This window comes from Conger conger, chromosome 9, assembly GCF_963514075.1.
Source record: "Conger conger chromosome 9, fConCon1.1, whole genome shotgun sequence".
NCBI classification, from domain to species: domain Eukaryota; kingdom Metazoa; phylum Chordata; class Actinopteri; order Anguilliformes; family Congridae; genus Conger; species Conger conger.
In genome coordinates, this window is record NC_083768.1 from 21,919,837 (window position 1) to 21,945,101 (window position 25,265).

The window sequence follows — 25,265 nt, forward strand, 5'->3', positions numbered from 1 at the left end:
AACTGCTAAAAATAAATATTGTAAGATAGAATGCATTACCATATGAGATTCATTATAAAGATATGAGTTGTTTATCCTAAAGAAATTATTCAAACATTTATTCATGGATTAATTGAAATTTTTAAAAAAATCGTATGATCTATTGCATTCAGCACAACCCATTTTACTATTCATTTCAATGCTTCGTGAAATTCAATATTGCTTTGCACTATTTGCAATTTATAGATTCATATTTAAGATATGGTGTCCTATTAGTATTGCACATTATAACTCTGTATAAGTACCCGAACAACAAACAATTCTCACATAATGATGGTAATGTGTCAATAATAAAGGACAACAAGGCATAGCTCAACACAGCTGATGACCGAGGCCATAGGTATACAAATGGGATTTTTCTTTTAATTCACTCGAAGCATTTAGCATGACAGAAACGTATTGATCTGACATAGCACCAGTGTATGACCTCATTTTCATATGTCTTTTATACCGAGCAGGAAGAAATGGCATGGGTCGATAACTGCTCTGAGGCACAACACACTACAAACAGGGAGGGAGAGCAAGCCAGGCTTAAAACCTCTCTTCCCCCTTGTCACCTAATTATGGCCACTTAAAACATAAATATGCAGATCAAGTGAATAAACACAAATGTTTGCCCAGTCAATAATGCAATTGCCCATCAGAGGCTTGGTCTGCTTCTGTGCACATCATCAACAGAACACCATCGCTGTGGTGCTGCTAATCCCAACATTAACAAATTAAAATTAACTCCTAAATGAGCTCAGTCAAGATGAGACTGCCCCTTTACACTGTGGTACTTAACACTGAGGAGAAATTAAAGGAAGAAACATTCATAATAAATTAAGGTTACATGGGCCGAGGAAGCTAGAGACTAGATAAATAAACAAAAACGGTGTTAGACGACCCCCAGTCCAGCAGGGGGAGCACTACCTGTGTACTGTAGGACAAAGCCATTGCTGCTGAGGGAAGCGTCGCTGCGAAAGGCCAGGAACAGGGTGTTGGAGCTGCTCTCAATCCGGTCTGGGACGTCCGTGCCATAATAGCTTCCAAGAAGTGGGCTGAGGGAGTCTGGCCCGTCGTAGATGTGCAGGAAGTCATAGCTGGGCTCAAGGCTGAACCTGGAAGGAAGAACACCAGGTGCTCCAGAACCATGCCAAACTTTTTCTCACCGCCTCATAAAATGTTTGTTTTGAGCTTTTCGAATAATATATGATAAAACTTTGTTTCATAATACTGAAAGTAATGAAAATGGCTTTGCCAGCTTTTGTGGTTTTTCTGCTCAGGTAATTAATAGAGATCTGAGCTCAGGTTATAGGTTCAAATCTCGAGGGGCTTTGCTGCACTCAAGCAAGGTGCTAAAAGCACACTGCTCAACACATACACAGATGTTTACCTTCTGCTACTTTCTCCTATCATCGGCTGTAACCTCGATGACATCACAACAGCACTGTCCTAACCATCCACAGTGTGTGCTTTACGCACTTGTGTAAGTCACTCTGGACGAAAGTACCTGCTCAATGACTAAACGCCTGTCTGTCAGCTGCCCCCGCAACACAACCAGCTAAGAAAGACACTTCAGTGTCCTGGTCTGCACTGTTTACACAATGCACTGAATGTTGTGTCTATACACCAAGAATAAGTGTATAGAACCAGTACACGGGAAGGAGACCGTAGGAGATGGTGGAGTGCTCTTCCGGGGAATCTTACTGATTGAAGTTGAGTGCGATGACGTAGTCGGGCGTCACAGTGACAGTCCAGTCGCACTCGCGGCCGTGGGGGTAGGGCTCCGGGTATTCTGGGGAGAGGATCAGCCCGTTGGGTCCTGTCAGGTTTCCACCACACGGTGCTAGAGAGGGAGACAGAGAGAGAGACGTTACAAATGTTTTTAATCAACTACACATCGCACAAAGGACATAGTGTGGAATCACACTATGGTCACACCAAGTTATGTTGTCCAGTCAACCAAAAAACAAAAACCTCAAACCAGAAAAACCCGACAAGAAGAACAATCAGACAGAAAACTACATCTGAAAATGACATGGATACAACCCAAAAACACTGCTCAGCTTAACCTTAGCAAGGAAATACACTAATCATTTCTTCAGCATGTTATTCCCACTACCCCTTCCTCAATTGACCATCTGATGTCAAAGTCTGATTTTATAAAACGCTAACTCCAGCTTAGTGCAGGAAATAATCTAGTGCAGGAAATAATCACTGTTCTGTACTCTGTAACACCTTCCTGAGTCCTGAGCCTTATGGGTCCTAAAAAATGGCACATTTTTCCCTGACCAAAAATGAAATTTACCAGTGAAGAAAGGTGTTTATTTTCCTCAGAGTACTTCACTCCAAACAAAAAAAGGCCCTTTTGAAAATTGAAAACCCAAGAAAAAGCAAGAAAAGCGAATGGAGGAACGCAGGGAGATGGAGCCAAAGCGATATACAGAAGAAGAAAGAAGGGTCGAGACAGAGAGAGAGAGCAAGAGAGAGGCAGATATAAAAAGAGCGAGAGAGGCGGAGAGATAGAGAGGCACAGATATAGATATAGAGATATAGGGAGAGAGAAACAGAGAGAGAAAGAGAGAGGCAGAGACATAAAGACAGAGCGAGAGAGTGAGAGAGGTAGAGCGAGAGAGGGGCATAGACATAAAGACAGAGCGAGAGAAGTAGAGAGACAGAGAGAGAGAGAGAGAGAGAGAGAGACACACACCATGAATGCAAGCATTTTCACACCTGCCACTGGGATCTCCAACATCTTGTTTCTGTTCCAGCTAAGTCTCAAATTAATAAATTGGTCCTCCCCTTAAACAAGCTGGCTAATTACAGCAATGTTTGTAATTATCAACAATTAACAATTATTGTTGTTAATTACTGCCATTTAAAGATTAAAACTGAACATTCATGATGCAAAAGCATCTACTTTATATAAACAGACTTCCTTGTAAATGTTGTATTTATTTAAACAGAGCACTAAAAATGTGTTAGAAATAAATATTGTCATTTAATAGAAGGTATTACCATATTAGATTAATTACAAAGATGAGTGTTTATGTAAAAAAATTAGTCAAACATTTATTCATGGCTTTATTTATTCATAAAGCTTAGTTTTTTTAATCTTATGATCTATTGTATGCAACACAACCTATTTTACTATTAATGTCAATGCACATCGAAATGAATTATTTAACGTTAATGTTTTGGAATATTACAATTTATTTATTTATTTCTAAATATATGAATACGTTTTGTATGTTTGTACTGTGAATCTTTAGGTCTTAAATAATTAGCATGTAAATGAGTATGCGTTTTCCAAAGCAAACTACAGAATGTGATTATAAGCATCCGAATGCACTGTATATAGTTCAATTTAAATTGTATTGGACAGTGGCACAATTTGTCATATTGGCTCTTTTTTCTCTAAAAGTGCTTTATACAGTTAGTTCCAACTGTGCGTTGTGATTTGCCTTTAACTTTGGTTACATTAGATTGCTGTGTCACCGGAATCAAAAGAAAAGGTTACTTCATTTACTACATTTCAACTTCCACACAGTGGATACATTTGATAGCAGCACGCTCGATCTCTTCCATCCGATGACAACTGAAGAATATTTGCACAGCGATTATGTTACTGAGCCGACTCCTCCTATGCCTGTGGTTTCCGTGCCAACACTAAAGTCTGGGAAGAGATTCAGCAACATCCTAACAAGCTGAAGTGAGTCAAGCCAGTCAAAGCCAAGAAGCTTATCTGGAGTTTCAATCACACTTGCCCTGGTCTCCTCCTTTAACAACTGTACAATCAATGGAAATGCACAGTTCAATGTACAACAACCAGCACTGATGCTATCTCAGTCATGTTACATGGGGGCTAGATTTGTGAGTAAGCTAGTGAGCCGACTAACTAGTCTTTGCATGTGTTTGTATCGTTGCCTGGCAATTACAGACCTAAGGAACTGTTTTTGTTCAGCAAGAGAATGGCAGGAACAAATGACCCATACCAGGTACATGAAAGGACTTCCTGGATTTTAAGTCCCTTTCCAAACCATAATTGGTTTAATAAAATTCCACTTCTACCCCTCTGGTTCCAAGCCGTCATTATAGAACTGTTGTATAGAAGTCTCACTTGAGGTTGTGCTGGAGTGTCTATCAGCATAACTGCACCCCCTCTCATGTGATATCGCTCAAGTAATTCCAACACAGAACAAATACCCTCAAATTAAAGCTGACAATCTGCATTTTAGCACATTATCCATTGCCTCATTTCAAATCCAGTGTGTTGAAATACAGAGCAAAAACAACAAAAATTGTGTCACTGTCCCAATATATTTGTATGCGTGTGTGTGCTGACTCTGTATAGAGTACGTATCCAGCCCTGTAACAGTGCCTTACAATGAAAATGGCTGCTTGACAAACTCAATTTTAAACGTTATTGAATATAACATATTACTAACTCATCAACTGTGCCCAATCATCTCTGACTAATGAGGTGAGGTAGTACTTATGCTACAGTCGCACACTTGAGCATATCAAAGTCAGTCACGGATGATGAATTCATCACAATGATTGCAAACAAACATTACATCAAAGTCCAAATGAAAAAAAAAATTAATAATAGAAACAATAAATTATAATTGTGACAAAGTATAATAGAATTCTAATGCTGAAAAGCCAACAAGTGCATGCTTCCAGTTACAAAGCATAGCCAACCCAGACCGTCACCCCTGCCATTGTGTGTATCAGGTGAATTCCAGGACCAGTACTAAGGTGCTACAGTATTGGACAATCAAGGTTTTACCTATACAGGTAGGTGGGTCAGGCTGCCAGAAGAAGCGGCTGCTGATTTCAGTGCAGGTGATCTTGGTGGCCCCCTGTAGGACGTATCCGGGATCACACTGGAACACCACACGGTCGCCGGGCTCCTTGCTGTCTCCACTGCGCGTCCCATTGGTGGGTGTGCCCGGGTCATTACAGGAAGTAGCAGTGGAAACTACGGTGAAAAATACACATAAATAAACATCAAAAATAACAGAAGGCCTAGGCACAACACAATAGTGTAGAAACCCAAGAAACATACATGACTAAACCTTGGCCAACACAAATGCCAAATCTTGAACCTCACTTAGGATTATGTTTAATTTTTTGAACTCCAAAAAAAGACGTATTAGCTATTCATACACAAAAAAGTAATGCTGCGACAAAGTAATGTTATAATTCACCTCTTGGGGGCCAGGATTCAATATAATGACAAAGACCATGGTCTGGAACTAAATCCTAAACCCCCTGATTTTCTGCACTACAGTAAACCTTTGGCCCACTAGGTATGAATTCCAGTCATTCTCATGCGATCAGCGAATTGACAGAGGCGACTACAGCAATAGAACAAGCATTGTAATCAGTATTTCAGAACTGTGTCGAAAAGTTTAAACATAAATACAAATTTTACCGTATCAGTTGTACCTTATGCTGGCTTTGATTCTCATTAAAGGAAGCAATCACACTGACATCATTGCTCATTTCCAAGCTGCTTTCTCCAATATAAAATATACCGTATACTGTAATTGGCAACTGGCAAGTTTGTTATAAAAATACCTTGCTTGATTAATTCCAGATGGTATTTACTGCAAAGTGCTTGGGTGCATGATTTGCTACTTTTGTTTGGCTTTGTGCTTTGTTGAAGCAATTTAAAACTGTTCATTTTAACGAATGGTGCATCTGGGACGATACGACAACAACCAAAGCGGTGCCCCCGAGCCTCAATTTGAAAAGCGAATCGCGACTCGACAGCCCCCTTCCCCCCCAAAAAGGAAGCCCACGCAAAGCCGCTCCCCGGCATTGCTCCGGCAGTGACTGAAAAGCACAGAAAAGCGCATCCCAAATTGCACCACCCCGCCTTGGATCCGGGAAGGAAAAAAAATCTATTGTGAGGGAAAGATGCTGAACCCAAAATGAGAGAGCAGAAATCAAAGCCCGCATGCATGACGAGGGGGGAGAGGGAGCGAGTACACGCACCCCCACCGAAGGCGCACGCTCGTTCACGCACTGGTTTGGGAGGATCACAGTCAGCGCTGAGGATGGATAGGGCTTTCAGGGGTCCCTGATTTCAGAGCTTGGGATCCCAGCTGCGGAATTATTCAGGTCTAAGGTTTTCGGCGTCTGGTGAGATACTGAGCTGACAGCTTCTGTCAAGCAGCACAGTCCGGGGATTTGGGGTGGGGGGGGGGGTGGGGCGTGGTGGGGGGGAGTGTGCGGGGGTGTGTGGGGGGCTGGCGGAAGGATGCGGCGTGGCTGAGGCTGCTGTACAGAAATACCTTTGCACCTCTGCGAAAGCCCCGTTCATCCCCGTCGCTCTCGGCACACAAAAGCGGGGCTTTTTGAAACGCGGCACTTGAATTTAGAACAGACTCTATGAATAGATCACTGATCAGGAAGGGAGAAGGTTGATGCTGTTGCCGTAGTTACGCGCAGACAGGAGAGAGCGCTCCTGGCACCTCCACCCAACAGGTTTGTGCTAATGGCGTGTTCTCCTCGCGCTCGGCTGGTGAGGGGGAGGCCATTGTTACTATCAGCACGAGCTGAGAGAGCGGAGGGGCTCTGCAGCTGAGGCAGGAGCAGCTGCGGTTCTGCTCTGAGAGCGTGCGCTCATACACACATACACACAGCAGCTCACATGCACACACACATACCTACATACACGGGGCAGCACACGTGCACACAAGCACCCACACCTGCACGCACACACACACACCCAAACACACATATATGCACACCCACATATGTGCACACGCAAACAAATTCACACACATACACACGCAAGCACACACACACACACACACACACAAACAAACACTCAAGAAGACACACAGGCACGCATGCATGCACACACACACATTTACCTGAGAACTGTATGGCGAAGCCCTGCTTGCTGGTGAAGAAGTCGGTGGTGAACTGCATGCTGATGGAGTTGAAGGTGCTGTGGGTGTCCGGGGGCAGGATGGAGCCACTCAGCTCCCGCAGGAGGACCCCTCCCTCCTGGGGCCCGTCCCAAATGCGCAGCACATCATGCACCTCCTCCGTGTGGAAGACCAGGAAGTGCAGCCTGCCAGGAGCACAGAGGCCGCAGCGCGTGACACGTTACACAGACGCCATGATGTCGCACTCGGAGAGATAAACCACATGAAGCCCATTAAGCCAATCAACAGGTTAAACCAGGGGAGTAGAGAGTCCAGAAGTCCGTACACAGGCATTGAATTATCATTACAGAAAGCTTAGTTCAGTTTAATCATCCATCTCTCAGCCACTAATTCCGTTTTTTCCCCCTCAACCGTTCTGAAGATGGTCTGCTTCACCGTGTTTATGCTTTAGGAGCTAATAATATCTGCGGCAGACAGGGAAATAAACAGTGTGCTCGCATTTCAGCCGAAAAAGCGACGTACTTGAAAAAAAAAAGAAATAAAAGTAGAGTATTCTGAAGAGCACTTGGGCGTCTGACCTCACTGAGGACACAACGACCGCATGCGCGTTATCAGCCAGAGCGCAAACAGAAACCCGAGGGCAGACACCGCTGTAAAAAGCGCAGTTTGTTTTTATCTGCGTAGCCTCTGCTCGCTGATCCCGGAGCCCGGTTGTTGGCCGCGCGTTTCGCACGGGGGGCCGTCGAGGGCCCCGGCGATGGAGTGCCACTTTACGCCCGCGGCCCGCTGAAGAGTCTGGAGGAGAGGTGTGGAGTTGGAGCAGCCCGGGGGGAGGTCTGGCTACGCGCGGGCACGTTCTGCGTAGCGGCAGCTGGATCCGGTGACTGGCTCTCTCCCCGGCGCGGTGTCAATTAACCCTGCACGTTAATTACCGCAAGTGCTCTTAACCGTGCCCGGTAAACACCTCCAGCACCTTTAATTGCCTTGGCGTAGCAGCTCCTGGTTGCTGGTAAATGAAACGGACACTATTTTCTGAGCTCCGCTGGCATTCCTGAAGAGCTCTCTTGCTGTCCTTGCCTGGTTTGGAGAGAATGGGTACAGATACCTCCTGGGTCACTGTCTATCTCACAGCCTAGTTTGGGCTCTCTGTATTATTTTCACTATGGTGCCAACTTCTGATCAGCCTCATCATCACTCTGTTGCCAGGGCTGCCGTGACAGAGCAAGCTAATTCAAAATAAAAGCCCCAACAAGAACCCTGCACAGAGGGTAGGGCCACAATACTGAATTTGGATCTATGCGCTCCCAACAGTGCAAAGGAATGTACAGCTTATCTCACAGCTCCCTCTGTGACTGGGCTGGAATTGGATAGGAATGCACAGCTCTGTCTGTGACCACGAGGACTATTTTGCACACAAGAATAAAACTAAACTAAAACTAAATCCTATGACTTTTATATTTTCTGATACTCCTTTGACAAATGGCGGTGAAACGGTGTCCATGATTGTGTATGATTCCAGCGCTAGACCATAGTCAGGCATGCGCCGCGTTCATCAATCATAGTCTCCTCCATTCACACAAATTGATTTTGGGCTGAAAGGTGGCCCATGGGGAACTCTGAGCGGAGGAGGAGGTATTGGAGATATGCTTTTCCCTTGCTGCATTTCCCCTGCTACTGTAAAAGCTTAAGCCCTGAGCCTCCCTCAGTGGATGTTCCCTGAAAGAGCAAGGCCAGGGGTACAGGGGACCCGTGAGAAGGAGAGGGAGGCGGTACGGCACGCGGCAGACAGCGACTAAAGCGGCTTATGCATTAAAGAGCGGCCCTGCCTCTCCCTCCTCCTCGATAGCACAGCCCCAACTCCCTTAATCCTGTGGCTGTAAACCAGATTAATCATTCCTGGGCTGAAGCCTTATTGCAAATCCAATAAACGCAGCAATTATTTGACCGCTCTGCCTTTGTTGTTTACCAGTCCTATATTAGCTGGATTCACTCCGAGAGAGAGAGAGGGAGAGAGAGAGAGAGTGGCAGAGAGAGAGCAAGAGTGACAGAGAAAACAAATGAGAAAGCAAGAGGGAAAGAGAGAGATAGAGAGAGCAGCATTTACCGATGACAGAAAGAGCCATTCAGATGGGCCCTGCACAGTGGGTCTGATGCTAAGCTCGGCTACCCAAACATACAACGTTAATCCGGGGGACGTTCTCCCGACACACCCGAAGGGACGTCTAGCGAACTGATATGTACACTTTCAGCACGCTAGCACAGATTTAGGCGTAAACATTGGCACAGCGGTCTGAGCGGGGAGCTAAGTGAATGAGCGATAGCACAGACGGACGGGCGCTCGCCGCAGTGCAAAAGCTCAGCAGATGCATATGTCACTCTTATTTATCCAAGATGGCCGCCGCCACGGAATTGAAACCCCCGCTTATGGCTGTAATTTCACTGCTACTGCTGCGACTGCGCTGTTGTGCCCCCCGGGGTACTGTCAGCGACATCCTGCTGGGCTGCTGACTCAGCTACCTTCAGACGGAGGACAGAGCTTTCCGTGTAGCAGGTGCGGGGGCCGCTGGCTTCTTCCGTTCCCTGGTTTCCTGGGATAGTAGCCTGCGCACGTGAGTTAGCTTTGGCGGAGTCCGTGGACCTCCCTCGAGGGACCGGGTCGGACCTCCGGCGTGTAGCTCCGGATCGGAGCCTGTCGCCGCACGCTAATCCCCGTGTTTTGTCCTTTCATTTGACAGGCTTCCTTTCTTCTTCCCTCTGCGTTTCCCCCGCAGTTCCTCCCTCTCCGTGGCTGCCGGGGGGGGTGTGAGGGACGGCTCGTGGGTGTGGGGGCTGTCAGATTTGCATTTTAAACGAAAGCGGGCGAGCGAACCGAGGAATCAGCTTTGTGGCGCTTGATTGGCTCTTTGCTCGTTCTCCGGGCCTCGGTCGGCCAGAAAGGAGAATGACAGATCAAACGTCAGACTCCTCCTCTCACATTCACATCTTACAGCACACTTAGAGCACACGACAAATAAAGATCTCCCAGAGGAAATGAAAGAGGGACAAGAGCACATGAAACGAAGAGAGAAAAGAGAAAGAGAAAGAGAGAGAGAGAATGAGAGTGAGAGTGAGAGAGAGATTGGAAAAGAGCGAACTGATATCACTCGGAATACAATAGTCACATTGTCATCATTAGTGCCACTATTTTCACGAACAAAGACTCCAAATTATTTTTTCAAATGAGGTGAAATAAGGGAGATGAGAGGGAGAAATTGAGTGAGCAGGGAACAGAGGTTGACTAATCCTCGCTAAAACCATGGCACTTCCCTGTAAGCCGTATCTCCCTGACTGTAGCTCAGCACTGGTGTCAAAGTGACCAGCTGTCACCGCAGGACTAGCCTTGTGTGAAACAGCGAGCAAATTCACCGCAGCCACGGCGACTGAACACTGCCACAGCAACCAAGCACTGACCAATCAGGCCCGGAGGAGCCTCTCCTGGAGCCAAATAATGCAAAACTCGGACCTGCTTTAACACAGGAAAGGATATGCAACCACACGGGCCGGTTTGCACCGGCAGAGTTACACAGATGACACAGGTACTGCTGCGCTCAATTTAACAGGCAGCGAGACAGGGATACAGTAGGGAAGGGACAGAGAGAGGGGATGAAAGAGACACCAGGATGGAATCCTAATCTAGGATTCAATTAAACAGACAGGGATTTGCTGTGGCTGTAATTGCATGTACACGGAATTACAGCAGATCTGAGTGATGCAGGGGCTGAGTCGCGCAGAGCTGGAATCGCACCATATCAAAATGAAACATGTGTGTGCGTGTGCGGACAACCTGTTCTACCGTAGTCCCCCAGGAGCCTCTCTGGCATGAGATGACTCAGACACCGAGCAGAAAGTAGAGGGAAAAAGGAATGAAAACTGGGGGAACACACCCGCCCGCACACACACTGGCGAGTCTGGTACTCTCTATCCGCCTCCTGATAGGCTGTGCCAAGTTGGTCTCACTCATTCAGAGTGATCATTAATGGATGTGTGATTGCTGCAATGAGACTCAATCCTCAAATAGATTAAATAAACACATTCACTAAATCAATAAATAAATATATTTATTTCTTTTTTTTACTACTACTTACTAAAAATGTTGTCAGTTGGTCATTCTATCTTAATCTGCATAACGAGTGACATCACATATTTACCTAAAGCCCTCCCTATATTTTTTTCATAATTGTTCAATTATGATTAATTTTGTGGACCCAATACCTTTGAGTGGTCCGACATTTGGCAACAGTACAGAAAGTGAAAAGGGACAAAAAGCATGTTGGAGGCCTATTCCTCCATTGGCCATGGTGCACCCTCCGTTATTGATAGTCATCTTAATACACTTTGTTTCAAGATTGCTTTTTATAAAGAGCTCCTCGTGGCCTTATTCAGCAGATCTGCTCTCCCTCCTCAGTAAATCCATACACGCGATCTGCGCGACTCATCAATTCCTGAGACTGGCTTTCAGAGCAAAGTGCTCCCCTGGGGGCTACAGGGGAGGACAAGGGCAGCAAGACGCTGGCGTACACGTGTGTGCATGCGTGTGTACGCATGTGTGTGTGTGTGTGAGGGAGAGAGAGAGAAGATATCACTGTGCAGTGTTTACATGTGTGCGACAAAGAGAAAGAGAGAGTATATTACTGTACTGTGTGTGCATGTACGCATATGTATGTGTGCCTGTGTGAGAGAGAGAGAGAGAGAGAGAGAGAGACAAGGAGAGAGAGCATATCACAGTGCTGTGTGTGTATGTGTGTAGTATTTGAGCCAGAGAGAGAGCATATCACTGTGCTATGCGTGTATGTGCGTGTGTGTGTGCGTATGTTTGAGACAAAGAGAGTGAATGAGAGAGAGAGAGCATATCACTGGGCTGTGTGTGTGTATGTTTGAGACAGAGAGGCAGAGAGAGAGCATACAATATCACCGTGCTGTGTGTGAGTATGTTTGAGACTCAGAGAGAGAGAAAGAGAGAGAGAGAGAGAGAGAGAGAGAGAGAGAGAGGGAGAGAGAGAGAGAGCATACAGTATCACCATGCTGTGTGTGAGTGTATGTTTCAGACAGAGAGAGAGAGAGAGAGAGAGAGAGAGAGAGAGAGAGAGAGAGAGACAGTATTACTGTTCTGTGTGCGTGTGCATACTGGTTGCGAGCGCCTCCGAGATGAATCTCGCTGCCATCCTCCCGGCCCCTTCTATTCAGTTTGCCAATAGCTCGACTCGAGCTCCCCGCATCAAAGCTGTTTATTCTTGTGTATTTTTATACAGATCAATCAGCAGCAAGTGCGCTTTGCCGCTGCCACCCCGCTGTTATCTCCCATCCAAAAGGCGCACTTACAGAAGAACCTGCCTCCCTGCGGTACTGCAGGACTCTGCGGAGCCAGCCAGCACCTCCAGGCACGCAAACAAACGCCAAGGCCAGACTCGCGGGCCCCCGCGGTAGACGGGTCTCTCCGCCGAGCCTCCGTTCGGCCGCTCAAAGCCGGCTCGGGCAGGGGCTTATGGGATAGCTAATCCAGAGCTCTTGAAAAGACTGGAGGGTGTGAGATGTGAAGTGCCTGTTGAAGGTAATTATCACCTCCGCCGCGCGCGAGCAGATCGGAGGTGCAGATGTCGGAGATCAAAGCCGGATGAGCCGCAAACGCTCCAGGATCCTGCTGCGTGCTGCCGAACCCCTCCCTCCCCGTACCCCTGTCCCAAAACAAACTGAGGCTGAGCTGTTTCCTGATCCTGTCCCTGCCACAAGTAACCAAACCTGTCCTCCATGGGCCCATGCTATGGGGCAGCCTGTAGCCTAGTGGCTAAGGCACATGACTGGGACCTGGAAGGATGGTGGTTGAAGCTGCGGTGTAGCCATGATAAGATCCTTGCAGCTGTTGGGCCCTTGAGCAAGGACCCCAACGGGACCGTCCACAGCTAACTCTAATCAACTGCTAAAAGTGTCAGCTAAATAACTGTAATGTGATGTAATACTGTCCCCCCTCAAATGCCCACAATCTTCTGTACCGAGCACCAGTGTGAATTGTGCGCACTTCCAGAATCTGTCCCATGAGTATCGCTTCTAAATCTTGCCTCAAAATGCCAGAGCTTCCCTGAGGGACCGGAGTCAGAGCCCCTGCTTATGTGTTGTCCCCAGAGCCCGGTGCTGTCCCCCAGCCCAGCACTGCCGCAGTCATGGGAGGACCTCGCCCATGCTGGCACAATCCAGCCTCTCTCCCTCTCTCTCATTCTATCTCTAGCTCTCTCTCCCCCCCTCTCTCTCTCTCTCTCTCTCACTCCAGCCTCTCTCCCTCTCTCTCTATCTATATCTAGCTCTCTCTCTCCCTCTCTCTCTCTCTTTCACTCAGCCTCTCTCTCCAGCTCTCCCTCTCTCTCCAGCTCTCTCTCTAGCATCTCTCCCTCTCTCCAGCTCTCTCTCTTGCCTATCTCCCTCTCTCTCTCACTCTCCATTTCTCTCTCTCTCTAGTCTATCTCTCTCTCTCTCTCTCTCTCTCTGGGTCATCAGCTTCAGCGCATCAGTGGGGGAAGCCCCATGCCTCCCAGTCTAATGCATTCCAAACGATAGTTAATAATTGATCAGGAAAAGATGGGATATATAGGAACATATAGAGTATATTTACAGTATATACCTTACATTGCAGAGATAATGATAGAGAGAGAATAAGAGAAACAAGAGACAGAGAGAGAAAGAGAGATGGGGAACGAAAGAAAGAGAGATTGAGCAAATTTTAATTAACTTCTATCCGTGATGCAAGAACCACTCTTAACCTCCCTCCTCATTATCAACACACCCCCCCCCCCCCACCCCAAACACCTGCTCCAAATTGATGATCCCCTCAAGATAATTACTCTCATTCACCAAAGAGGAGAGGTGGAAACACAGATGGCCCAAACCTCTGCCTCCCCCCTCTCCTCTAACCTTTCCTCCACACTCCGAGTCATATCTCTACGCCTCTGCACTTCATTCCCACTCCTTCGTTTCCTGTCATTGTCTTATATTATTCCTGGCACCTGTTCCCTCTCTTCTCCCAGCACAGCGAAGCTTCGCTGCATAGCTGACTGCAAACGAACAGGCTCGAGCATCTCCAAAGAGATGTGGAGGGGCTACTGAAAATCATCCCCTGTTTATCCACTTCAGCGGATGTGATTTCAGAAGTACCACGGTGGGTTTGGTCTCAGATTTGAGCTCCGCCTTTTCTCAATCATTTGTATGCAGAAGCAATTTAATTTCTAATTTAAAAACATGGTTTTTGTGGGAGTCTCTCTCTCCGTGACAGAAACTGGGAGATGCGTGTTTCAGCTACGCAAGCTGCCTACACAGTTCCCAGCATGCATCCACATCAATGGACTCTCATTTCCTGTTACTGCACTGTACTGGCCCATGCTAAATTCTCCTCCCAGAGCAGGCTATACCCTGGCAGGCTATAAAATGCTTCCAATAGGAACCCCGAGATTCCTTCGAGGGGCCCTATCTACAGAAATAGTTCTTTGTCTTTGAGTTTAACACCTATGGCAGAGGGCTCCACTAAGATCTAAAATTGGGTTCCCCTATGGAATCGAGCAAAAGAACCCTTTCAGAACAGTTTTTTTAAGAGTGTAGGGTTGGCATAGTCTAGTATATCCATTTGCTGACAATGTATTTATTGTAGATCTGTCTGCTTGGCTGTACAGGGTTCTGTGTTCAGTGTGTGGCCTACACGGCTACCCCCGACCTCATTCATGTTCTACATAGAATAATAGCAAGGCTAATTATGTGCTGCACCATCCATTTCCTACATGATATAGCAGCAGATGTAAAGATCTGCGAACCGTTAGTTCAACAGTCATTCCACACCTGACCCATTCTGCTGCTCTGCACACTGAAATGGAGGCAGTCATATCAACATCAGATAGATAGATACTATAGATAGATATATAGATAGATAGGCTACTGTAGATATATATAGATAGATACTGTAGATATATATTTATATATATATATACTGTTGATTGATTGATAGATTGATAGACAGATAGATAGATAGATATATAGACTGCTAAATAAACATGACCACCATCTTATTTTTTCACTTTCAATTCCTAAGCTCTTAGTACCATTACAAAATAGCATTAAAAATACTGAATCTCGAGAGACAGTACTTCTCAACAATAATGCTCAACTGTTATTCCCTCCTCCTGATTTTATTTCTCCCTTCCTTTTCATTCCTTTCATTTCACTCATTTCTCTCTCTCTCTCACTCACTCACTCACTCACTCACTCACTCACTCACTCACTCACTCACTCACTCACTCACTCACTCACTCACTCACTCACTCACTCACTCACTCACTCACTCACTCACTCACTCACTCACTCACTCACTCACTCACTCACTCACTCACTCACTTGTCCCTCCAGCATTTACTTCTACCTCTCTTTGCAAAGAAGATAAAATCCGTCATCACCATAGCGACACACTCATTTTCATAAACCGCCAGGCTAACTCTTGACTTCCTGGCACCAATTACACAGACTTCTGCTCAAATCCTCCAACATGAAAAAAAAGAAAATAAAAAAGTTCAGTGTATCCCCTACTCATTCCAGCATAGCTGTTTACTTCGATTTTTTCCAGTGGGCTAACAAGAGCCTGGAGTAAAGTGTGTTGGTGATAATGTCCTATTATCGATACCTCTGGGTTTTTTGACATCCTAAATAACTCTGGCTTTCATTGCTGAATGGTTTCTCCAGCCGAGCTCGGAGGGATGTGTGAGAGATAGCACTTCAATGGGCACATACTATATGCTATCTGAAGCAATGCTGAACACTAATAAAACTACTAGAGGTAGTTATTTACAGCCTAAGGAAAGAGAGGCGCAGAAGAAAACAGAAAAGTGCTATCCTCTCAAGTAATAATTAGATGACAATACTACAGTCACTTTCTTTTTTCATATTATCTGTCAGTGGCAGTGTCTGGTAATCTTTTTTTCTCCTACTGTGTTTTTTAATAGCAAATAAAAGTAGAACCTTAATCACTGTGCCCATAAAACAGAAATAATGAATGCAATGAAAGTGTGAGTAAATTCTGAAATGGAAATGGATGAATGGCAGTAAAATCGCAGATGAGGAACAATATTTAAACCATACACCACACCATTCTGGCGAGATGAAATAGATGAGGCGCAGATTGGAGTGTGAATTAGCAATGACGGGTGTCCTTTTGTTGTTTGGGAAATGGGGAGTGGGTGGGGAGTAGACGGCAGGAAAAGGTCAGTCAGTGACACACCAAAGACGATGTGTTAGAGATACCATCCGGAAGGTTCCGGAGGTTCGGCTCTGTTTATGCGTTTCGCTGACGTTGGTGAAAGGCGAGACTTCTCTGACTGCCGGATCTTTAGTGTGATGGCACAACACATATCCTGACACATTAATCTCCCATCAACATTTGAAGGTACAACAAACACTAAAACGCACGTCATAAAACCAGGGTAGGAGGAGCTGGGGGGTTGTAAATTAGGGGTATGATAGTATTGTTGAAAATGTGAATGTTCAAGTATCGAATGTCAAAAGTATAAAATATTGATGTAATGAAATGCAGAATTCTTTGGTATGAAAACAATAAAAATGATATAACTCACTACAATCATATACCTTGGGCGAAAAAACAATGTCAGTTCTCACTTATTTTATCATGGATTCTTATTTTTCATACGGTAGAAGAATGAACTATTCTTGTTTTTCCACACAAACATCCAATTAGATATATCACGATGTAATAATAAGATACTCACTCTCAGTAGAATGAACGTAAACCATCACAAGCTTTTAATGTCTCCATCTTGACAAAACAATGTCTTTCTATAATTTTTTATTGAAAAACCAAAGAAATACTGATTGTTGATTTTCTTTAGTCTCTAAAGTTGCAGAAAAAATCCAGCAACACAGATTTTGGACCTTGCCAGGTACAAGTGAGCCAACCAAGAGATGTTCCATTTTACCAACAAATATTTTTTTGTTTCAATGAGAATTTAAAATACTAATAAGCATTACGTCCAGGAAAACAAATGATTGGCAGTTAGATTGAATAGGGGTCTAAAGTCCTCTCTTATGGCAGTTAGATTTAATAGGGGTCTAAAGTCCTTCCGTATAGCAGTCAGATTGAATAGGGGTTCTCAAGTCCTCCCTTATGGCAGTCAGATTGAATAGGGGCTAAAGTCCTCCCTTATGGCAGTTAGATTGAATAGAGGTGTAAAGTCCTCTCTTATGGCAGTTAGATTGAATAGAGGTGTAAAGTCCCCCCTTATGGCAGTTAGATTGAATAGAGGTCTAAAGTCCTCTCTTATGGCAGTTAGATTGAATCGAGGTCTAAAGTCCTCTCTTATGGCAGTTAGATTGAATCGAGGTCTAAAGTCCTCTCTTATGGCAGTTAGATTGAATAGAGGTGTAAAGCTCTCCCTCACTGCAGTGCCACTCACCCGATGGTGCTTCCGGAGGCTGCCTCGATGGTCCACATGCAGTGCAGGTTGTGATCGTAGGGGGCCGGGTAGCCAGGTGAAAGTATTCGCCCACTGAGCTCGTCCTTGATCACACCTCCGCACTCAGCTATGGAGAGTCAGACACAGCGGTGCACATTTTAATGACAGTATTCTTACAACCTGAGTAAATAGGCTAACTTAATAAGCACACTGTTCATGTACACAGTGGGAGATACAATTACTCAACTATAATCTATTTACACAGATAGAGATTCAGGATGAGAAGGTGACTAAGGATGCAACACCCATGGATACATTCAACATATTTTTATAACGGGAATGTTACTACCTGCAATAGTGCCATGCGCAACACCAGCCCATTTTACCGCTGAGCTTTAAATAACACCAATAAAGCACAACTCTGATTGTGAATAATGGTGACCATGGATATGGAAAGAGATATCCAGCAACACAGTGCAGCCCCCCCCCCCCCCCCCCCCCCATAAATATTGAGGGTATGGGGATTCAGTGTACGGGGATCCATCCTTCTGCTGGGATCACACTCATGTCAGGCTCTGCGCTACAAATCACTTGTTTTGTCACCATGTTTGGGGCCGTGAATGTGACAGTTCTAGTTTCACAGCTCAGTAAGCAGTGAATTCGTTTGAGTGTCCCTGAGGTCACCGACCAAATACGAGTCATTTTATGCACCCACACATGCATGCGTTCACACACACACCTGAACACACAAACACACACGGACATGCATGAAGGGGTAATGCCTTAACAGGCTACTGATAGACTCAAGGTCAACAGTTCTGGCAGTCAACTAGAAAAGTGACGACCTTGTAAAATGCAATTTATGTCAACTCAGCAGTATATTCAATAGTAATATGTCACTAGTACATTATCATAAGTAAAGGAAACATAAATAAAGGTATATTATATCACAACAGAATCACTTAACAGATGCTCTTACATAGAGAACCACACTAAAGGATACAATGGCAGCGTTCTGATAATTGCTCTTTCAGCTCGGGTTGGAAACCCAGTTGCTTTACCGCCGTACTAAAATGGCACTAAACAAAAGCTGATTTAACAAAACGCAGGTGCAACCACAATAGCTGCCATCTGACAGACACCATTAAGAGGCAGCACATCACTTGTATTCAACGAAGAAGGAGGACTAAAATGGAGGGGGATCAGATGGGAGAATAAAATGAGGGACTGCTGACAGAGTGACGTGTACCAGGTAATCACAAACATGCCCTGTCATTAAGACAGTTTCTAGAAGGTGTAATCATTGCGAGTCATGTGACCTTCTGAATGAAGTTCCGTGCTAACAGGAAAGGTGGGGGGGGGGGGACTCCATTACTGTGTTAAGTCAGGATATGAAGCCCTGCTGTGCCACCATCAAAGTCCTGCTTTGTAGCAGCGCTTTATAATTGTAAATTGAGGTGAATGCGTTTCCCTATTTGATGACAGAGGCCTACCTAATATCAAATGCACCTAAAAGAAGCTGTCACCACACGCCTAATGCTTGACAACACCTTGAATGTGTTTACACATTTCTCCCGGTGCCATACCCTCTTGTGTATTATATATCATACAGGAGGATGGCAGTAATCGTCGGTGTTTCGCTCAGATCATTATTCTTTTCAAATGAAAAAAAGGGGACAGACAGATAAAAAAAAGCATGCAAACTCAACTGTAATAAAATGCAAGGGCTCTTCAAAAAAAAGTGAGAGAAAAAAGAAAAGAAAAATGAAAGCATATATCAAGTGTCCAGTTTAGTTGCGATCAAATTAATCTTTTTCCCCACTATTTTTTGGTTATTTTCTCTTTTTTTCCCAACCTTTTTTCCCAACCTCTATCAGATGAAGGTCCCCACACTGCAGACACCGGGGTGATAAATCACTATGAAACAAACCCATCTTCCTGGACTGCAGTGATGACCTGCTCCAAAAGTCATGAAACTACATTAAGGTTTTCAGTCTCTCCCGGCTACACCCAGGAGGGAGAGAAGGGAGGGAGGGAGGGGGTCTGCACAGGGAGGCTGGGCTGCCATTGTTAAAGAGTCGCAGGAGGGAAAGAAATTGCTCTCAACCTTTCAAACTCGCCCTTCACTCGGCAGTGATACTAAAATGAGTTACAGGTTGCTAAAATTGGCTAGAACTTGCTGGAATATGTGAAATGCAAGAAGATAGAATGGACTGACAAATGCAATTGGGGGATAGGCTGGTGAGATGTAACACCAAGTATAAAACCGCTTTAATCAGCCTCTGTGGGGAGAAGGCGAGCCTCGAAACCCCTCGCTTCGAAAGGGAGCCTCTTTTACGAGCGGTGTTTTGTCACACGTGGCTGGGGTGTGTTTGCCGGGCGGTTCAGGTGAATCGGTACGAGGTCACTCCTGGAGTGGGCGGATAATCCCAGAACGTGGTGTTGACTTTGTGGCATGAGCAAATTCACAAAGTGAAGACCGCCACCTGACCGCTTTTGTCTATGCAAACACCATGAACTGAAAGCGATGGTGTTTTCTCTCACGGGGTGGGTGGGGGAGCCTGGACAAATCTTACCCACGCAGAGGGGGAGCGGGCTGTCCCAGGTCCGCCTCTCGCCCCTCAGGCAGGTCAACACTTCGCTTCCCTTCAGAGTGTATCCCGGGTTACAGCTGTACGACACCACGCTCCCCGCGAAGTGGCCCTTGTCCTCCTTCTTGTAGCCGAACTGGGGCACTCCAGGGTCCTCGCACTTCACCAGCTCGAAGCCTGCAGAGAGGGGTTGGCCAATGAACACAGAGGACCAGACAACAGGATCCTCATTGATGGCAGCAGCTGTGGCCATACATACAGGCCTAAAGTATATGAGATGCGATGGGTGTGAAACGGTACCATATCTACATAATGGAGCAGACTGGGTCAAATACTGGATGTAATTGTTTTAGATTTTGGACCTTGCCTGGTGCAAGTGAGCCAACCAAGAGGACCAGAAGGCAGGGGTTGCACTCATTTTATAGGTTCCAATACACCATACTCCAATGTGACTCCAAACCAATTGCATTTCTGTAATGCAGCAATGAAGTCTTTAATAGCACAGTTAAACAGTAAACAGTCCCACCCTACGAGGGGTCTCAGACTCACTGGTGAAGTGCAGCTCAAAGCCTTTGCTGGTGTTGTCCGCGTTGCTGATGAACTCCAGCCACAGGGAGCTGGACGTGCTGTTCAGAGTGGTATCCAGCAGCTCCGTGCCTGTGAAGCTGCCTAGCTGACGGGCGCGGTTACTGTTGCCGTCAAACACCTTCAGCACACACACACACAAACACACACACACACACACACACACACACACACACACACACACACACAGAACATTACTCACACAGAACAATTTATGTAATTATTATCCATTCACAGGTGCATGTTCAAACACACGGTCAGAACTTTCTTTTCAGCATGACATTTCTGACCTATTCAATGTTTCCTGAAAAGTGTTATTCCCAGGGGCCCATGCAGTGCCACCCTATTGATTTACCTTGATTTACCTACAGTCATTTACCTTAACTACTACCCTGGGCAGCCTGTAGCGTAGTAGTTAAGGTAAATGACTGGGACACGCAAGGTCAGTGGTTCTAATCCTGGTGTAGCCACAATAAGATCCGCACAGCCGTCGGGCCCTTGAGCAAGGCCCTTAACCCTGCATTGCTCCAGGGGAGGACTGTCTCCTGCTTAGTCTAATCAACTGTACGTCGCTCTGGATAAGAGCGTCTGCCAAATGCCAATAATGTAATGTAATGTATTACTACTGCGCATCCCCGCCAATTTACTTGACAGTAAAAAGGCTGAAGATCGTAGTGGAGCCCTGCCCTGGTGGACTCCCGCAGTACAATACGCAGGCTGCGGAAGCTTCCCCTCGTGCTCACCTTGAGCACGTCGTCATCCTCCAGGTGGAAGTCTCGGGCCCGCAGCTGGATGCCCTTGCCCGGCTGGGTCTGGATGGAGTAGATGCACTCGTGGTTGTTGCTGTAGAAGGCCGGGTAGTTGGGCGAGAGAAGGACCCCCTGGGTGCCAGTCACAGAGGAACCACACTCGGCTGTGGAGAGGGAACCAGAGGGACGCGTTATCGTGAGACTGAGACACGTTTGTTCCGCGCGTACATGCACGTGCTCACGTACACAGATATGCAGGACGCAGGGATGCGCGGGGCTCAGACCTGGGTACAAGAAGTATTTGTTTTGGATTTAAATACTTTTCTGCATTTGACTAAGCTTGCCTGGCGTATTGAGACAAATTAAATGATCCAGAAAGTGTAAACCTCGTCCATCTGCTCCTCCTTGCAGGCTCAAATGCACCAGGCAAGATCAATAGAGCACAGAATATTTGAAGTATTTGAATCCAGAACAAATACTATTTGAACCCAGGTTTGTGCTTCAGTCTGCTTGGAGCCCTCAAGGCAGGCTAGTGTTCTTTTAGAGACATTATTTTTATGTATTCATGTTTTTTTTAATCTGTTTCATTTTGCATATTCTATGTGCCATGGAAACGAGCTATTTAAAGCTAAGCAATGCATAATTAAATAAATAAATCATCTTAATAATAACATTATCGAACATCTTTTCATGGTTTGCCTATTCCTATGTATAACCTGTCTCTGTCATGTCATTACTAATTTACATGTTCTTGATTAACACCAAGAAAAGCAAAGACAATTACAAAAATAATATATATAAATATCTCTACTAATTTTTGATTGAAAACATTGAAATTCCTGTTACTTCATAAATCGCCTGACCCATTTCAGAAAACAGAAAAAAAACCAAGCAAATATGCAGGAAAGAAAAAAAAACTTAATTACTTGCATCTGTTAGAATGCCAGAATCATACACATAACAAATGACTTTCTAAGTCTGCAGCCACAAGCAATTCCCCTGCCGAATATGTTGAAGAAATCTGGCAGCTGAGTTATTATTATTGAGGACAGGCTATGTGGGCTATGTCTCCAGCACTTCTAGTGTCATATTTGCACATCATTCTGTATATGCCTAAGAGATAAGAGAAATGCTTGTAGAATAGCACACGCACTAGAGTTTGTTAATTTTAGTGAATTAACTGTAAAAATGACACCCCTATTTACTCAATAACATTAATGTAAGTTAAAATGAAACGCTAATATAACATGTTATATCAATTCAATCAATAATATTTGTATTTATTTATTCAATAATAAAACGATCTGTTACCTTATTAATTGTATTGGGTAGATATGGCGTATCACTTTACCTTGAGGGCACAGCAGAAGGGGGGGGGGGGAGGGGGAAGGGGTTAAAGTAAAATATTGACCAAGCGAAATGAAAGCACGTGACCACCTACCCACACACCTTGGCAGAGGGGAGCTCCACACCCGCCGCCGGCCCCCCAGACAGGTGACCCTGGGCGGCCCCTCCAGCCGATACCCGGGGAAGCAGGAGAAGATGAGCGTGTCCCCCACACCGTACTGCAGGCCCTTACGCGTGCTGAACGGGGGCACGCCCGGGTCCTCACAGGGCTCCAAATCATACTCTGCGGAGGGAGGGGGAGAGAGAGGGGGGAGGGAGAGAGAAAGAAAATCAGAGAGAAAAAGAACAAACAGAGCAAAAGATGGGCAGGGAGATCAGAGGGAAAGATCAGAGAGAGAAACTTAAATGAGATTCTCGGAGTTATTGGTCATTTTCAATTTTACAGACACATACACACACGCATATCCACCCACACACACGCATGCACACACATGCACACACATACACAAACAGCATACGTATGTAGTCTGTATGCGCAGTGGGTCGAGATGCAGGTCTTCATTATTCATAAACAGCAGACATTTTGACAACACTTTAGGCCTGAAACGTAAAGTGCTCGTAACGAACGGTGTGTTTTCAGCCTACAATCCTCTGAAAAGAGGAGGAGGAGGAGGAGGGTCATGGCGCCTCACCAGAGAAGGTGATGTTGAAGCCCTCGTAGGAGACGGAGAAGTCGGAGAGGAAGCGGATCTGGGCGGTGAAGTTGCCGAAGAGGCCAGCGCTGAGCGGTGGGGGCAGGGTGGAACCGGTCAGCCTCCACAGCGGTGCGGAGAAGCTCCCGTTCTCCGTCACCAGCAGGTGGTCGTGAGGGCTCTCCAGGTGGAAGGTGTGGAAGGTGAACTGCACACCTGACGGAGACAAGGACAAAACGAAGGGAGTGTCTGAGAGAGATGGCTTCGATTCACCTTCATTAAAACATCATCGTCGATTCACTGCACTATTCACCATTCGCTACAGTGGCCTTCACTCCTGGTCGTGGAGAGCTGCAGGGCGTGCTGGTTTTTGTTTTCGCCTTAATATCAGCAACCGATTTAGACCCAAGAAACCAGGTGAGGTGAGTTACCGGTGTAATTAACTGCTTTAATTGATCAATTAAGTGCTGAGTAACAACAAAAGCCAGCATACCCTGCGGCTCTTCAGGACCAGGAGTGAGGATCACTGCACCAGAACAAAAAATACAAAACAACTGTCAGTACACACAGTACACACACTGACGAGAGAGAGAGAGAGAGAATGAAGAAAGGGACGTACACACAAAAATCTGAATATCAGACCAATCAATTCCTGGTGGTCTGCCTTGGGATGCTGCCAGTTCCCTGGTGCTCGCTCTGTGCTCACCTTTTCCGTGTGAAGTCTCGATTACCCAAGTGCAGTTGAGATTGTGGGGGTAGAAGTCGGGGAACCCGGGGGAAAGGATGGTCCCTGTGTTTCCTTGGATGTATCCACCACAGAGAGCTGTGGAACGGGACAGGCAAACCCATAAGTGGCCATAAACCCACCCATAAACACCCTGCTTAGCCTCACACTAGTTGCGCCTTTGACGATGTACTAAAACCGACTTTACAAGATGAACCCTGACTGAAGGAGGTAAACATATCAACAAAAATGACTTATATGATGAAAAAAGGAGAGGGAATCAATTGGACCTTTCAATAAAGTACACAATACAAGGGGGGGCAATGTATAACTGAAAGAGACCGTTCAGACAGTAAAGCCCAGTTAAGTTTGGAAAGTGTCTCGGGAGAAGAAAGGGATTGTACCGTCGCAGCTGGGGAGAGGTCGGCTCCACTGGAAGTTGGGCTCACACTCGAGGGGCTCGTGGTCGCTCAGGGTGTACCCCGAGTCGCAGCTGAACGTCACAAGGGCGCCCACGTAGAAGTCGTTGCCGTGCCGCTGGCCATTCACAGGGATGCCGGGGTCGACACAGTGATCCGACTGCAGCTGCACTGCTGTAGAATTGGACCCAGGGAAATTTGCAAGCATTACATTCTGCACTTACAAAAACTATCATCCCTGTAAAATACCCTAGCAAAGGGCTAATGCTCTAATTGCAATCGCATTTTATTTTTTTAACACCCTGCACAAAGTGCTTAGCCGTGAGGTATGTGCTCGGTTTTTCAGCATTAGACGCAGGGAGGAAAGAAGGCGAAAGTGTTCTTTCACACTAAAAACTGAAATCAATTTTAACGTAACACACAGGCAGACATCCGCAAGTAGTGGTACTACTGAATAATTGAGTAAAAGCTGGGATGTGAATTTTCATTGGGAAAAGCTTTATTCGCGTTACGGCACGCGACTCTCGTAGTATCATGCAGATTCAGTAAAGAGGGCATTTATTTGGCTCTTTTCTATTGTAGAAGAATAAAGAAGAAGATGAGTGGGCCTTGGATTATACAATACAATCAATCTTCTATTATTTTATAATTGCAGATTTGCCGATTTAAATCAAGGCGTAGAGTGATGGACTGATGATGATTGCTTTGAATACAAATTCATTAATATATTCTTCTTTCGTGCTTGATATTGCCTTGG

General features: G+C 45.7%; 1 protein-coding gene across 1 annotated transcript in view; it reads right to left on the reverse strand.

The window, feature by feature from the left end:
* The window catches only part of csmd2 (CUB and Sushi multiple domains 2), a 278,599-nt gene that overhangs the window by 72,689 nt on the left and 180,645 nt on the right, over window positions 1-25,265 (reverse strand). The window contains 12 exon segments of the mRNA XM_061255941.1: window positions 952-1,139; window positions 1,729-1,867; window positions 4,814-5,005; window positions 6,912-7,114; window positions 17,402-17,528; window positions 19,978-20,169; window positions 20,542-20,698; window positions 21,321-21,490; window positions 22,768-22,956; window positions 23,366-23,581; window positions 24,072-24,188; window positions 24,494-24,682. Coding sequence (XP_061111925.1) covers window positions 952-1,139; window positions 1,729-1,867; window positions 4,814-5,005; window positions 6,912-7,114; window positions 17,402-17,528; window positions 19,978-20,169; window positions 20,542-20,698; window positions 21,321-21,490; window positions 22,768-22,956; window positions 23,366-23,581; window positions 24,072-24,188; window positions 24,494-24,682 — 2,079 coding nt within the window.